General features: G+C 39.5%; 1 protein-coding gene across 15 annotated transcripts in view; it reads right to left on the bottom strand.

Annotated features, from left to right (window-relative positions):
- Nucleotides 1-16,309, bottom strand: part of NRPD1A (nuclear RNA polymerase D1A) — a 68,208-nt gene that overhangs the window by 8,853 nt on the left and 43,046 nt on the right. For all 15 annotated transcript variants that reach the window (XM_088947995.1, XM_088947994.1, XM_088947996.1 and 12 more), the window contains 2 exons: nt 16,110-16,247; nt 13,225-13,487 (listed from right to left, as the gene is read on the bottom strand). In XM_088947995.1, coding sequence (XP_088804121.1) covers nt 13,225-13,487; nt 16,110-16,247 — 401 coding nt within the window. The remainder of the gene's footprint in view (nt 1-13,224; nt 13,488-16,109; nt 16,248-16,309) is intronic.

Here is a 16,309-nt window from a genome sequence, read left to right on the forward strand (position 1 = left end):
CTGATGGAAGTGCTGGCTGAACTGAGGAAGGCACCAAAAAAACATGAAGAAGAACTGATTGTGTGTTCTCCTCCCTGAAACTCTCCCCCTGAGGAAAACCACTCATGAAGAAGAAGGTGGATTCAAAGAAGGTAACATCCATTGTGACAAATCTGCTCCTCGACACTGGGTCATAACAACAATACCCCTTTTGGTTCTAAGCATACCCAAGAAAAACACATTTCTTGGCCTTAGGATCCAATTTCTTGCGACGAGGGCCAAGAATGTGGACAAAGGAAACACACCCAAAAACCCTCAAAGGTATATGAAATATCTCCCCATCTGGAAAAAGCAGACTAAATGGCACCTTCCCAACGTCCGTGAAGGAACACGGTTAATCAAATGCATGGCTGTAAGAACTGCATTTCCCCAAAACTGCACAGGAACTGAAGCACACACCATAAGACTCCTTGACACCTCTACAATGTGTTTGTTTTTTCTCTCAGCAACTCCATTCTGTTGTGGTGTATATGCACAACTGCTCTGATGAATTATCCCATGTTCTAGGAAATACGTGGTCATGTCCCTCTCAAAGTACTCTCTGGCATCATCTGATCTAAAAACCTTAGTTCTCACTCCAAATTGTGTGAGAACCATCTAGTGGAACTATCGTACGAAGTTAGGAACCTTATCACGTGATCTCATCAAATATATCCAAGAATATCGTGTATAATCATCCACAAACAAGAGAAAGTAATGGAATCCTCCCATGGAAGGGATATGATATGGTCCACATACATCAGTGTGAACAATATTAAAAGCAAAAGGTCTTCTTTTATTACTTGGTTTAAAAGACTATCTACAATGCTTTCCTAATTGACAACTCTCACACTCCAAAGTAGATAATCTGGTTCACTGACTCTGACCCACCACTACTGCTGCTACTAACACGATGGCCCTGATGTCTCAGAATCTCATCCAGAAGGTAGACTTCATTCACCTCACGACCACTCCCAATCATCTTCTTTGACTCCAGATCCTGCAAAATACAATTACCAGGAAGAAAGGTCATGGAACAATTCAAATTCCTTGTCAAAGAACTAACAGACAGTAGGTTGGTATGAAGTCTAGGGCCATGTAAAACAGAAGACAAAGTTATATCATTGGTCACTCTAACTGTCCCTTTCCCAACAATGAGGATATGTGAACCATTTGCTGTAAAGACTCTGTCTCTACCAGAACACAACTGATAGGTAGGGGCATTAGTCATTTGCTTAGATGCTCTTGAGACTATAATCCAGGGAGGTCCCTCCTTACCTGAAGTGGATGCAAGATTTGCAGTTGCATATGAACTACCTGTATGTGCAAAGGAAGAGGTATAGCTGGCTCCTACATTCTGTTGTCCATCTGGAAGGCTAGTGCTAGGTGAATCTTTCTTACTCATAAGCTGTCCAAACCTCTCCAATTTTTTCCTCATTGTTGCTACTGCAATGGATTCCCAATCATAGTTGTTAAGGCAACGTCTAGGCGACAAGGCGCCCTTTGAGGCTCGCCTCGCCCAATCGCCTAACAGTTTTCTACTTCCTACTATAAAATATTTTTTTATTCATTCTTTTTTGAGATTATAATTATAAAATAGACATTATTAAACTAAAATAATCATTTTGTGTGTTTATATACTAATTTCTTTTTATTATTTTCTTATTTATTAGGGTTTAATCAGCACAAACATTGCTAAATGCTATATTGAACCCTCAAAGACTTGAAAACCTGAACCAATAAGTAAGGAAGAACTAAAAATTTTATATAACAGCACATTTTCCTCTTCCATATTCTTCTTCTTCTTCTTCTTCTACCACCACCACTACCACTACCACTACCACTACCACTACCACTACTACTACTACTACTACTACCAATACTTTTTATTTTCCTCTTTTCCTATAACAAAAATAAGGGTTCAGCCCCTATTATTTTTTGAATTTTATTTTCCTTCTTCCTTTGCTTCTCATGAATATGTTGATTTTCTATACTTTAATATGAAATTTATACTTTTCTTATGAAATCCATGAATAATTATTAAAGAAATATGGTTATGGTACCTAGGGAACTACCCTAGTATCTATTTTTTAACATAAAAAAATCCATCACCTAGGCGATGCCTAGGCGTGTGCCTAGGCGACTAGGTGACTAGGGGCACCTAGTCGCCTAGCCTCGCCTTGGTGCCTTGAAAACTAAGTTCCCAATCCGTTTGGGAAAGAGGGACCGAAGAGTCTCCTGTAGTGGCTACATTTGCATTTCCCTTCTTGTTCCTTATCCGAGCAGGCATAGATTTGGATGAAGCTTCCAGCAAGTGTCCCTGGTATGCTTAGGCTTCTTGCAATAATCACACACCAAGTCCTTATCTTCCCTTCTAGTTTCACTACTCCCCCTATCTCCATTCGACTTAAGTTTTGTTGTACCAACCATAGCCGACTGGTCAATCCCAGGCTGTCTCAGCATTACATTCCTCCTACTCTCCTCTCCAAAGACAAATGCATAGGCTTGAGAGAGTGTCCACCCACCCTAGAAAGAATATGTTGCCTAGCAATGTTGAATTCAGGGTTCAACCCTGCCAAGAACTCAAAAACCCTATTCCTCTCTACCAGTCTGTGATAGGTTGCTGCATCATTTACACTTTCCCATACCACAGTTTCTAAGTGATCTATTTCCTGCCATAGGGTTTTCAGCATGGAGTAATACACAGCAAGAGGTTTTTCTCCCTGTTTCATACTTATTACCTGATTCCTTAACTGATAGGCTCTTGCTTCATTTTGTTTCTGAGAGTAGGTTTCAGTCACTCCATCCCAAATCTCCTTCGCAGTATTAGCCCATAGGAAATTTTTTGCAATATGAGGTAACATAGAATTACACAACTAGGACATTACCATGTAATTCTCCTACACCCATCAGGAAGAGTCTGTATCAAGTTTCTTCTCCTCCCCAGTGAGATACCCTAATTTTTCATGGGCACCAATAGCCATCTTAGCTGATTGTGCCCACTCCAAATAATTCGTACCATCAAGTTTTACTATAGTAATGATCCCAGGCCCAAAAATATCACTACTACCTCTAACACCCAGTCCCACAATACCGGTAGATTTCATTTCGGTATTCCAACTCTCCTTCTTACTTCAAACAGTTCAACAATAAGAAAAAATAGATTGGAAGCCTTCCAAAAAACAATTTAATATCACACACACAGAAACAAACCCTTTCGGAAGAACAAAACCCTAGCTTGAGAGAAATCTCTCTCCTCCCCACACCTCCCAACAGAGAGAAGAGTGAATCGATCACTCCAGGAGGCTCAGAAAAATTCAAAAACCAAACAGCACTCTTCAAAAAATCAAAAGAAAGCTAACAATACCTGGCCGCTCAAGATCAGATAAAAAACAAAGAGTCCAACTTTTCTAGGACTCTTCCCCGTACTCTAGTTCTTCCTGATTTTGATGCCGAACAGTAGATCACCTTCCTGATGACTAGATCCCACCAAAAAATCCAAGTACTGGGAAATCTACAGTCGGTCGATCAGCCCTTTATTACTTCATGCAGTCGGCTGATCTAGGGCTGCATGGGAATGCTTCTAGAAACCCTAGCCACTGCTCTGATACCAAGTAGAAAGCTTGTTGAATTAAAAAATATGAAATAAAAGGAGTTTCTTGAAGAAAGAAGGAAGAGAGAAGGAGAAGAGAAGAGAAGTTGAAAAGAAAGGAGAGCAATAATCTAGCCGCCCCCTTCACCTATTATCTATATTAAAAATAATAGAGTAGTACAAAGACAACTATGCCCTTATAGGGCGACAAGACATAAAACAACATATATAAGACACAAAAACATAATAAAATTTGGACTCACATAACTACTGTGGTCCCCACCTCCTATCCAACAACTAACATAAAACATCTACTCGTAAAAAACATCATAAAACTGAATCTTCAACATAAGGGGAAAAACTAGTAGGATGTATATGGATGTTCACTGTCAAACAAAGTTGATGGTTCAGTTAGACATACAATCCCTGCCTTGTAACAAAAGAAGATATCGAAACTTATGGCATTGATAACATCAAGACTGTTTCTCTTGTAGCAAAGATGAATTCAATATGTATTCTCTTCACTACGGTAGTATTTACTCAAGGCCATTGTCTCAGTTAGACACAAAAAATGCTTTCCTACATGATCTATAAGAAGTGTACATGTTGCCTGTACTAGGGTTTATAGCTTATGATTAGTGAGGGGAGGATTATGGGTTGAAATGATCTCCTCAAGCTATAGTGAAGAAGCATAGTCAGGCTGATAATACACTATTTGTTAAATAAGAAGTGCAGTCTACTATAACAATCATTATCTATATAGATGACATTGTTCTAACAAGTAATTATTTTTCTTAAATCATGTGACTCAAACAACTCTTAGCATCTGAATTTAAAGTTAGGGATTTGGGAATAATCAAGTACTTCTTGGGAATTTAAGTTGCTAGATCAAGAAAAGGTAATTTTATCTCACAACAAAAGTATGTATTACACTTACTACAAGAGATAGGAAAAATAGGGGCCAAATCAGCTGATTCCCCAATAGGTCTAAATCAGAGATTAAATGCTATGGAACGCAAGCTATTTGAAGACATTGGAAAATTTGACAGACTAGTTGGCCAGATGATATATCTCTGTTTGACTAGAACCAACATATCGTATACTGTTAGAGTCATTAGTATATGCACACTCCATGGTAGACATTTTCAAACCACAAAAAGAATGTTATGTTGCTTGATAGCTACTCTTGGAAAGTGATTAATATTTGCCAAGCGTGATCATTTCAAGTAGAAGCTTAGGCTAATTGGGCAACTTACGTGGATGACAAGAAGGTCAACTACAAGATACTATATTTGTTGGGGGGAATCTAATTACTTGGAGAAGAAACAATTTTTATTAGGTAGGTCCAGTGCTGAAAATAAGTCTAGAGCAATGACTCATGGCAATTCAAAGTTACTACAGGTAAAGCATGCTCTCATTGATCTAGGGGTAAGCATTGGCAACTTACGATATTATATTGTGACAGCAACGCTGACTTGTCACTAATGAAAAAAGCTATATTTTGATTTAAATAAAAATAATTCAAAAAACAAGAAGACAGTAAGAAGTTATGAGAAGAATAAGGAATGGGAACAGACTGAGTTGAGAAGAACAATAATGGGTGGGCAGCCCTTTCAATTGCTATAACTAAACTACCCCTGCTGCTGGTACAGCAATAAAAAGTATGACCAATAATGGATGTCAACAAGCTGCAAACAACATTGCTTACAATCTGGTTCAGCATGACCGCACCAAGCATATTGAAGAGAACCAGAATTTCAATAGAGAGAAGGTTGATGTTTAAAAAATTTGCCTACCCTTGATAAAATACAAATAATCAATTGACTGGGTTCCTTACTTAAGACATTGTACAATCAAAGTTGACATTTTTTACAAGTTGAGCATGATAGATATCCATACTCCACTTGAAGGAGATTGTATGAACTATGGAATAGACTTTAAAGGTATTTAGGTATTTTTGTCCAAGGGCATTGATTATATTTTGTCTTTATTTTCTCATGAGGATTATTATGGTCCTTTTATAAATCATAATTAGATTATAAATATCAGTAGAAGGGGATCCCCCCCCCCCGCCTTTCTTTTTTAACTTTTTATATATGATCTATGGCAAAAGACAACCTGATTCCCTTTCTTATTTACTATAGTGACTGAGGCCCTTAGTGTGTGATGGTGCTAGATAGAGGGCTTTAGGTTTGTGAAAATAGACCCTCCATCCCCTCCATAGTTCTTTACAGTATGCTGATAATTTTCATTACTTTTACTACATCATGGCAAGAAGATATGTTGTTTTTCAGTTCAGCTTCTGATTTATCTATTTTGAAGCTGCATAGGGCTTGAAGATTAATCTCCATAAGGTGTAGCTTGTGACAATTGGTGAGGTGCCAAATATTGGGGAGTTAGCTACCACCCTTGGTTATAGACAAGGCAAGCTGCTGTCCAAGTTCTTGGGTGGTAAGTTAACTCTAATTCAAAAGAGCTATTTCAAATCCCACTATCTATTTATTCATGTCAATGTTTGCAATCCCTGCCTTGATGTCTGTGGCATGGCAAACACTTTGAAAAGGCTTAGACAGGACTACTTATGGGATGGATGGGTGATGAAAGAAAATTCCATCTAGTGGCTTGGTCTCTGGTTTGTACACCAAAACAAAGGGTGGTATTCGCAGTTAAGGAACATGAACAATGCTCTCCAAGTGGTCTGGAAATATGCAGTGGAAAAAGAGAACCTACGGCAAAAGACGTCTAGTAAATACAGGCAGAACCCCATAGGTTGAGAATTGATGACTATCCCGTGCACCTATGGATCAGGCATTTGGAGGGGCTAGATCTGATGAGAATTCAATCAGAATATCACTTAAGAAGTGAGCATAGGTGAACACATTCAGTTCTGGAGGGATACTTGGATTGGAGAGAGACCTTTGTATGTGATATATACCAACCTGTTTAACATAGCCAAAATCACTTACAAGTTAGTAGCTGGAAACATTGTATAGTAGGCAGAATCTTTGATTAATCTGTTGGATACGCTGAAAAAGGCCCCCATCCATCTGGTGTCATCTAATCCCATACTCTGGAAAGTTGACTTCAGAGATAACTTCTCTTTCAGCTTATTCCATGTGATGTTGGTGGGATCAGACAATTTTCTCCCTTAGAAATGGCTGTGGAGGTCAAATTGGACGTCAAAAGCCAACTTCTTCATGTGGATAGTTATATAAGTATTTTCTTTTTTTTTTTATGGGTAGGTTGACATATAAGGTTTAATCCCATATTCTGAAGCACTTCAATGAGAATATTTGAAGGAAAACATTCTACTATGTGGGCTATCATTGGCAAAGTTGAGGGTGCATTAAGTGGCTAATCTTAAGGCTCTTGAAGGTGTTACACAATAACATATTGGGAGGTGTGAATAAACCCTAGTTGTTTCTAGGTCAAAGTAGAGAAGAAGAAAGAAGAAAGAAAAGAGAAAGAGAAAGAAGAAGAAGAGGAGAAGAGTATTCAGCCAGACTAGAAGAGAGAACGTTCAAAAGTCACTCTCCTAGCCAACCCACTCGACTTTTATTCATGAAAAACTTGAGTTACAAGAAAGACAATTTTGTCCCTCATAGAAGATGAGACACATAACTTAAACTCAGATACAATAGACATTTCACTTTCAATAAGATACACCAGAATGACCAAAATACCCCTGACTCGAGCATTCTAACACTCCCCCTCAAGCTGGAGAGTATATATCATATAGTCCCAGCTTGTTACAAATGTAATCTATTCTTCCCCGAGACAATCCTTTTGTGAAGATATCTGCCCACTAATTTCTTGAGCTCACATGAGATATAGTTATTACCCCACTTATCACCTTCTCTCTCACAAAGTGACAATCCACCTCAATATGTTTAGTTCTTTCATGGAAGACAGGATTGGATGAGATGTGAACAGCAACTTGGGTATCACAGTATAGTTTCATGGGTTTGTCAATTGAGAAACCCATCTCTTCTAGTAGGTTCTTCATCCATACTAGTTCACATGTGATATGGGCCATAGCCCTGTACTCTGTTTCCGCACTACTTCTTGCCACCACTGTTTGTTTCTTGCTCTTCCAAGTTACAAGATTGCCACCCAGGAAGGTACAATACCCTGTGGTTGACCTCCCATCTAATATAGAGCCAGCCCAATCAGCATCTGTGCACCCTACTATCTCAAGAGGTCCTCCTTTTTGGTATAACAAATCACGACCTGGAGCACCCTTTAGGTACCTAACAATTCTCAGAACAGCTTCCCAATGAGGAACCCAGGGATGTTGCATAAACTGACTCACCACACTCACAGCAAATGATATATCTGGTCGGGTAATGATCAGGTAATTCAACTTTCCCACCAACCTTCTATATCTTACAGGATCATCAAACTCTTCACCTGCATCCACACTTAACTTGGCATTGAGTTCCATAGGAGACTCTACTGGTTTAGCACCTAACAACCCTGTTTCTTCAAGTAGATCAAGAACATATTTCCTCTGACATAGGTTGGTCCCCTGTTTTGACCTCACAACTTCTATTCCTAAGAAATACTTTAGCTTCCCCAGATCTTTCGTATTGAAATGGTCCTGTAAGAATTTTCTCAGCCTGTCAATTCCATTGCTGTCACTTCCAGTTATGACAATATCATCCACATACACGACTAGCAAGATTTTTCCATCTTTTAAGTTATAGCTAAACACGGAATGATCAACCTGACACTGTTTCATCCCAAAAGCCTTCACCACTTCACTGAACCTGCCGAACCAAGCACGAGGAGATTGTTTCAGTCCATAGATCGCCTTTTTGAGCCTGCACACCTTACCAGCCTCCCCCTGAGCAACAAACCCTGGTGGTTGCTCCATATACACCTCTCAACAAGATCACCATGTAGAAAGGCATTTTTTATGTCAAGTTATAGGAGAGGCCAATCATACATAGTAGCCAATGAGATCAACACCCTGAACCAATTTTAGCCACAGGAGAGAATGTCTCCATATAGTCCACACCATATAACTGAGAATAGCCCTTGGCCACTAACCGTGCCTTCAATCGTTCCACATTGCCATCAGGAAGATGCTTCACTGTATAGACCCATTTACACCCAATAGTATGCTTACCAGGAGGAAGGGTGGTGAGTTCCCACGTATGATTATGTTGTAGAGCAAAGAGTTCTTCTTCCATGGCTTGCCGCCACCCTAGAGAGGCAAGGGCTTCCTGTACAGTCTTGGGAATGGGAACCGATGAGAGTAATGATATAAACTTGCAATGAGAAGTAGAAAGGTGAGCAGTGGAAACATAGTCTGAAATGGGATGAGAAGTACAAGTACGTTTACCTTTCAACAAAGCAATAGGGAGATGGAGATTTGAGGGAGAAGGAGAAGGAGCAGTAGCAGGATCTATCGGCGGGTGCTGAAGTGGAGGAGGAGCCGAAGCACTTCTGCGAGTATACACTTGAGTAATTGGCGGCCTCTTTGTAGTAACTGGCATATGATGTGCATCTACAGTAGGAGTGGGAGATACGGGAAGGGGGTCCACAACCGGAACAGGAAGAGGAACCACAGGGGGAGAAGAAGAGACCCCGACATTGGAGAAAAAAGGAACTGACTTAAAGAAGGTGACATCAGGGCACACAAACGATTTATGAAACTTAGGGTTATAACACTTGTACCCTTTCTGAGTCCTTGAGTAGCCAAGAAAAATACACTTCGTAGCTCGAGCACCTAGCTTGTCTACTCCAGGCCCCAAGTGCTGAACAAAACAAACACAGCCAAAGACTCTTGGGGTGAGAGGAAAGGGAGACAAAGTGGGGAACAACACGGAGAAAGGGGATTGACTTCCAATGATTGACATGGGCATCCAATTTATTAAAAAACAAGATGTAAAAACAACATCACTCCAAAAGTGCTTTGGGACATGCATATTGATCATCAAGGACCGAGCAGTTTCAAGAAGATGTCTATTTTTCCGTTCAGCTACACCGTTTTGTTGCGGGGTGTAGGCACAAGAAGTTTGATGAATTATTCCATGATGTTCTAGGTATTGCTGAAATGATGAGGAGATGTATTCTTTGGCATTATCGGAGCGAAGTATTTTCATATGAACACCAAACTGAGTGTGTATTTCAGCATGAAATTTCTGAAAAATAGAGAACAATTCACTACGGTATTTCATAAGATAGATCAATGTCATCCTTGAAAGGTCATCAACAAAGATTACAAAATACTTAAATCCATTGTATGACACCACTTTAACTGGACCCCATACATTAGAATGAACTAAAGCAAAAGGATTTGAAACATGACTATCAGTTCTTGGACTAAATGAGACTCGATGATGTTTTCCCAACTGACACGACTCACAATCTAATGATGAAAGATGACTCAAGGAAGGAACTAGTAGCTTCAAAGCCTTAAGAGAGGGATGACCAAGTCTGCAGTGCCATTTGAGAGGAGTAAGAGACGATTGAAAAGCCACTGGAGGGCCACCACCATCAAGGTAATACAAACCACCGGCTTCATGCCCTCCACCAATCTTCGTCACCGTCTTGAGATCCTGAAACACACAAGAAGAATGATAGAATGTTACAGAACAATTAAGGGACTTGGTTAATCTACTAACAGACATAAGGTTAAAAGGGAACTTAAAACATATAAAACAGATACTAAAGACAATGAGGAGAGATCAACATCACCAACACCACAAATAGGAGATGTAGAACCATTAGCAAGTGTAACTGTCTGAAATGTGGAGGTGTGAGAAAGGGAAGAAAATACATCAGGAGTCCCAGACATATGGTCCGAGGCGCCAGAATCAACGATCCAGGGTGAGGCTTTGGAAGCTAAACAAGTCATACCTGAATGGGCAAGTGTAGTTGTGTTCTGCTGAGATGTTTTAAGGAACTGCTCATATATTGCCTGTGGTACACTCACCATTTCCTGCCCAGAAGCACAAGTGGGTGTGGAGGGGGTTGGTGCAGTTTGCTGGCTTTTAGTAAAATGTGCTACGACTCTTAGATGTAACATGGTTAGCCCAAGTATTGGGTGAACCACGCAAATCATAGCAGAAATTAATTGTGTGCCCCTCTAAGCCACAATGTGTACATTTTCTCTAAGCATTACCCCTTCCTTTTCCATGGCCTCCCCCTGACTCACGACCTCCAGTCCGGCCACTGGCCCGGTTAAACATGTGTCCACCACGGTTGCTTGGAGGACCACTGCTGCCACCACTACTTCTACTTCCACGACTACTCCCTTTAGTCACTACCAAACCAGATCTATCAGAGAAGGAAGAATGTTCCACTAGCTCAATGGATGTCCTCTTAAGACAGGAAAAAACTTCTTCAAGTGAGGGGAGAGCTGATCCCCCCAATATCTGTGCTCTGACAGGCTCATACTCAGCCTTCAAGCCCACAAGAAACCTAGTCACATCAATCTGTTCACGTTGCTGTTGTTGGATCTGGACATCTGATGTTAGAGGGTGATACACATTTAGCTCATTGCGGATGTTTCTCAAACTTGCATAATACTCTTCTGAGCTTTGACTTCCTTGCTTCAATATTTGTGCTCTGACAGGCTCATACTCAGCCTTCAGGCCCACAAGAAACCTAGTCACATCAAATTGTTCACGTTGCTGTTATTGGATCTGGATATCTGATGTTAGAGGGTGACACACATTTAGCTCATTGCGGATGTTTCTCAAACTTGCATAATACTCTTCTGAGTTTTGACTTCCTTGCTTCAAATTGAAGTACTCTTGGTATAACTAATATACCCTAGTTGTGTTGTCTTGTCCAGAGTACAACTTTTTAGCATGATCCCAGATCTCTTTGGCTGTATCTAGGAACATGAAGTTTACACTAATCTTTGGTTCCATGCTGTTCCAAAGCCATGTCACTATTTGTGCATCATCTTGTTCCCAATCACTGAACCCAGGAGAATCAGAGGAAGGTTTCTCCTCCCTCAAATGTTTTACTTTCCTCTTGGCCTTCAAGAACACCTCCACAGATTTTGCCCATGGTACATAGTTCTCACCATTCAACTTGATGGATGTCATTTGAACACTTAGATAATCTAAAGAGAGCATGATGCCTATTTTGTTGTCATTCCCAACTATAGTTGAAACCATCTCAATTATGTCTCCTCTGAATATACACCACAATCTCACACTTGTCACAAGGCTTATCTCACTTACAATACCACCAACCCACTATCTTCAATTACACACTACACTCTAAAGCTGAAACCATTCAGTCAACACATCAAACAATTGGACTGCACACTGCAGGACCATTTACCACCAACACACCACTACTGAAATTACTCAGTCATTTCATCGAACACTTGTTCTGCATACTACAGAACTGATTACACACAAGGCCTAGGGGTTCACTTTTAAGTATTTAAAAACATAATATGTCAGCCACCACAACACAATCAACACCACACCACTGTTGTCGTGGACATCAATAATCTACCACTCTTCTTTCAGCACACATGTGAGCAAGAAAACACAAAAAAAACATAACTGATATGTGTATAAGTTTCACCCAGCACCACAACGACTAACTTTCAAAGCACACAAAAAAATCAGCATTCACAGTCCATTTCTGAACACACGACAGCAGTGTCCATACCTGTATACGACCAGCCCTCTTCGTACACTGAATAGAGGGTCTAGTATACCACTTCAACGACCACCACAGCACCGTCCAGAGGCATTCTCACCTCCAGGCCCTCAAAACGACAACTCCTTTTCATCCCTTTATCGAGTCTTCAATCAAATCAGTTGTAGGATGATGAAACCTACTGTGAAGCTGGCAGCAAACCCAGGAAGAAGACAGTAGCAAGAAAACGAACACCAGACCTTAATGCTCTGATACCATGTGAATAAACCCTAGTTGTTTCTAGGTCAAAGTAGAGAAGAAGAAAGAAGAAAGAAAAGAGAAAGAGGAAGAAGAAGAAGAAGAAGAAGAAGAAGAAGAAGAAGAGGAGAAGAGTGTTCGGCCAGACTAGAAGAGAGTTCAAAAGTCACTCTCCTAGCCGACCCACTTGACTTTTATTCATGAAAAACTTGAGTTACAAGAAACACAATTCTGTCCCTCATAGAAGATGGGACACATAACCTAAACTCAGATACAATAGACATTTCACTTTCAATAAGATACACCAGAATGACCAAAATACCCCTGACTCGAGCATTCTAACAAAAGGCAATAGGACTTTAATTTTTTGTCCATCTTTTGTGGTATAGCTAAGGACCCAGAAGCCCTTGTGCTCTAGTCCTTAATGCTGTTTAGTCTATTGTTATTGGACTTGAATCCTGCTGTTCAGAGAATCTCAACCTCTTTTTTAGTAAGATACAATATTTATCAAAAAAGCCCATTATTCTTCCATGAACTATAATTTGAATATTATTTTGATACGGAAACTTGTTTACCATCCATTCAGTAAAAAAAAAAAAAACATTGTGCCAAATACAGTCATTTCAAAATATAGGATAAAATTATAGATAAAAGATTAAACTTTGAAGGACATGGTACTTCATTAGCCTCAAATCATATAATGCTACAAGAAGGGGAAAAACAATGGAATGTTTACATACTTGTGCAATATGTGCTTCAATGAACTATTCAACTTCAGAACATCTTCTCTAGAATAGATACTTCTCAAAACTGAACTTGGCAAGTTTTCTGAACTATCTCCCTTAGGTAAAGGATCTTTAGATGCATAGAAGGATTGTTTCTCCCATTTGCAGCACACTTTTCTGCAAGCATCTGTTAAACCTGTTTCTTCATTCTCCCTATGAGATTTAGATTCGTGACATAGCACACTGTAGATATTTGTAGGTTTAGCAGGTGCATATCCCTGAAGATGTTTAGAATGAGTAACACAATAAGAAGATTATCAAAGACCTTCCAAAAATATATTTTCTAAGAAACGAAGAAACTACACAATTCTACGTCAATATAAATAGAGCCATTTTACAATGTTGGTCCTAACTATCCTGGGTCTTGGGGAGGATGGACTGGATATTGACCTAAACTTTGGCATTTTTGTACCAAAAATGTCTGCTCTCAGACTTGAAACTGCATTCTTACACTTGTCAGCCTATGATTTTATTATTGCACCAAGCAATGGTCCCTAATTCTATACCAATATATGAGCATTTGAAAGATACAGCTAGGGACAAATATCAAAAGGAAAGCCACCTACTATTATTGAATATAAGATTGTGGTCTTATTATAAAAAGTCACATGCTTCAACACGAAAAAAAAAATCATATAGAATAGATACAAAACTAAAAGAAAAAGTTGACCATGGCTATAGATGTTGTCCAAATGAGACATATCTTGCATGTGAACCATAGGCAGTTTCATTATGCACATATACTCTGATGCCACATGTCAGAGCTATTTATCAAATACCCAATTGGTAGCTGGGAATGTGTCAATCTGCAGTAATGCAGGCTATGGCGCATGGGATAACTAAGCTCTTGTGAGTGAAAACTCTTATATATAAATTGGGAAGATAGTTTTAGGGCCATGTAGTGCTATATCTTTACACTCAGGAAATAATTATATTTCAAAATGAGTGAACGGAACATATAGAATTGTGTTTTATAAATGTCATGTATTCCAAGAAGTGTAATATATGATTGTTGAGAATGTTTGGGCAGGGAGTTTTTGGTCTTTTCATTATCCTTTGTATTTGGATGTCCAAGTGAGAGCCTTCTTGTAATTTTCCCTAAAAATATAAAATTATAAGTATCACATTGGAGTAACACACATTTCTCATTCGACAGTCTCTCTACAAACCCTATACCAACTTCTATGAGATATGATAGGAATATGCCAAGCACCACAAAATTAGGTCTAGCCCTTGCTAGGCTGAGCTTAGGGTGCACATGAATCGATCTTTTCACGAGCTATTCGAGTTTGGCTCATGAAAAGTTCAATTCAGATCAATTTAAACCAAGCTTTGAGTTGAGCTCGAGCCCAATGAAGCTTGGACTGAGAGCCTAATTGAGCTTGCACTCTCTCTCTCTCTCTCTCTCTCTCTCTCTCTCTCTCTCTCTCTCTCTCTCTATATATATATATATATATATATACATTTTGATAATATATATGTATACATTAGATTATTAGATGTATAATAATAAATGATTTTTATATATAAATTTTTTTTTATTTTTTTGTAGGAACCTTGGTTCACAGACGAGCTTGAGCTGAGCCAAGCTCAAAATATGAGCTTTTGTGTTGAGCCAAATTTGAGCTCAAGTCTCTATCTCGAATTAAGCTCCAGCTCAAACTTGAGCCTCATGCTCTTTTGGCAAGCCAAGCTTGAACAGCCAGATATTTGGCTCAGCTCGGCTCAAATCCACCACTAAGTTCAGTTAACACCTTGTCTTGCTATTGCTAATGCACCTGCAATGCTGTTAGCACATGGTGCGGCAAATCTATAGCTTATCCTCATCATTGTAGTCTGCAGGGGCAGAGCCAGGGGTGGTAGGGGGCCCATGCCCCCCCTGCCTTGAAAATCCCCACAATACCCATTTCAACCTCAGTTATATTTTGGTCCCCCCTACCCATGTTTACTAACTTTTGGCCCCCTATCCATGTTTACTACTTTTTGCACCCCCAATCAAGAGAAAATCCTAGCTCCGCCCCTGGTAGCCTGTTGTGCAATCTCTCTCATTATTTGTAACGGTGCACAAGGGAGAAATTAGGCCACACAATCAATGTTTTCAGACTCAGATTAGATAGAAAAGTAGAAAGGTGATTGAGTCATGGTTTTACCAGTTAACTAGGCAGTTGGATCAGCCAACCAGTGAAAATCATCAGATAACTGAGACATGGAAAGCTCACCAATTCATTGGTTTAACCATCCATTCCGGTCCAAAGTAAGAAAATACTGCACACAATTGTCCATACAAGGGTGTTTTGCGTACCTTTTAATCATCCATATATGTGTATATTCTACTGGGATCAAATTAGGCTTTAGAGGAGAAAACTCCAAAGGCAGAGACTAGCAAGAGAAAGCAGTCAAATACTGAGGTCAAACTAGGCATTCAAGAATCAAATTAATACCAACCTTTCTTCTTTGTATCCAGCATAAAGCAGGCACTAGATAATAATTTTACACATAATATTAGCATTTCATTTAGTGCCTTTTTGGGAGGACTGAGCTGAACAGTCAGCAAAACACTGGTTCAGCTGCTTGAGACACTCAAGATAAGCTATCTAAAAAGTCTGAAGAAGAAAACCTAAAAAATGATTGATTGATAGACGATTTAGGCACTCCAGATATTTTAACCAACACAAGACATAGCTTAAAGGCTGTCCGTGTAGGGAACACCTCAAAAAGCCAGAAGCCGATGTGATTCATCCCTCCCAAACTAGTACTTGTAGTAAGTGTTGAAACTAAGATCAATGAGGTATATTTGTATTGATAAATAACGTGATTCCTATGCTAGTGATACTGCATACCTTTCCAGAATATAGAATATCAAAGTATCCCCCAGTGCCAATTGGGACCTTCTTTCCCCAGGACACTGAATCAAGAATACCCCGAAGATCATCAACAGCCCCCTCTTTAGCAGCTTTGATGAAGCAAGCACCAGGATTCTACAAGTTCCAAATCACAAACAGATTTATTGGGCCAGAAACAAACTACTCCTATATAAGCT

The sequence above is a fragment of the Nelumbo lutea genome, chromosome 6 (genome assembly GCF_056320005.1).
Source record: "Nelumbo lutea isolate HS-2025 chromosome 6, American lotus-T2T, whole genome shotgun sequence".
Taxonomy (NCBI): Eukaryota; Viridiplantae; Streptophyta; class Magnoliopsida; order Proteales; family Nelumbonaceae; genus Nelumbo; species Nelumbo lutea.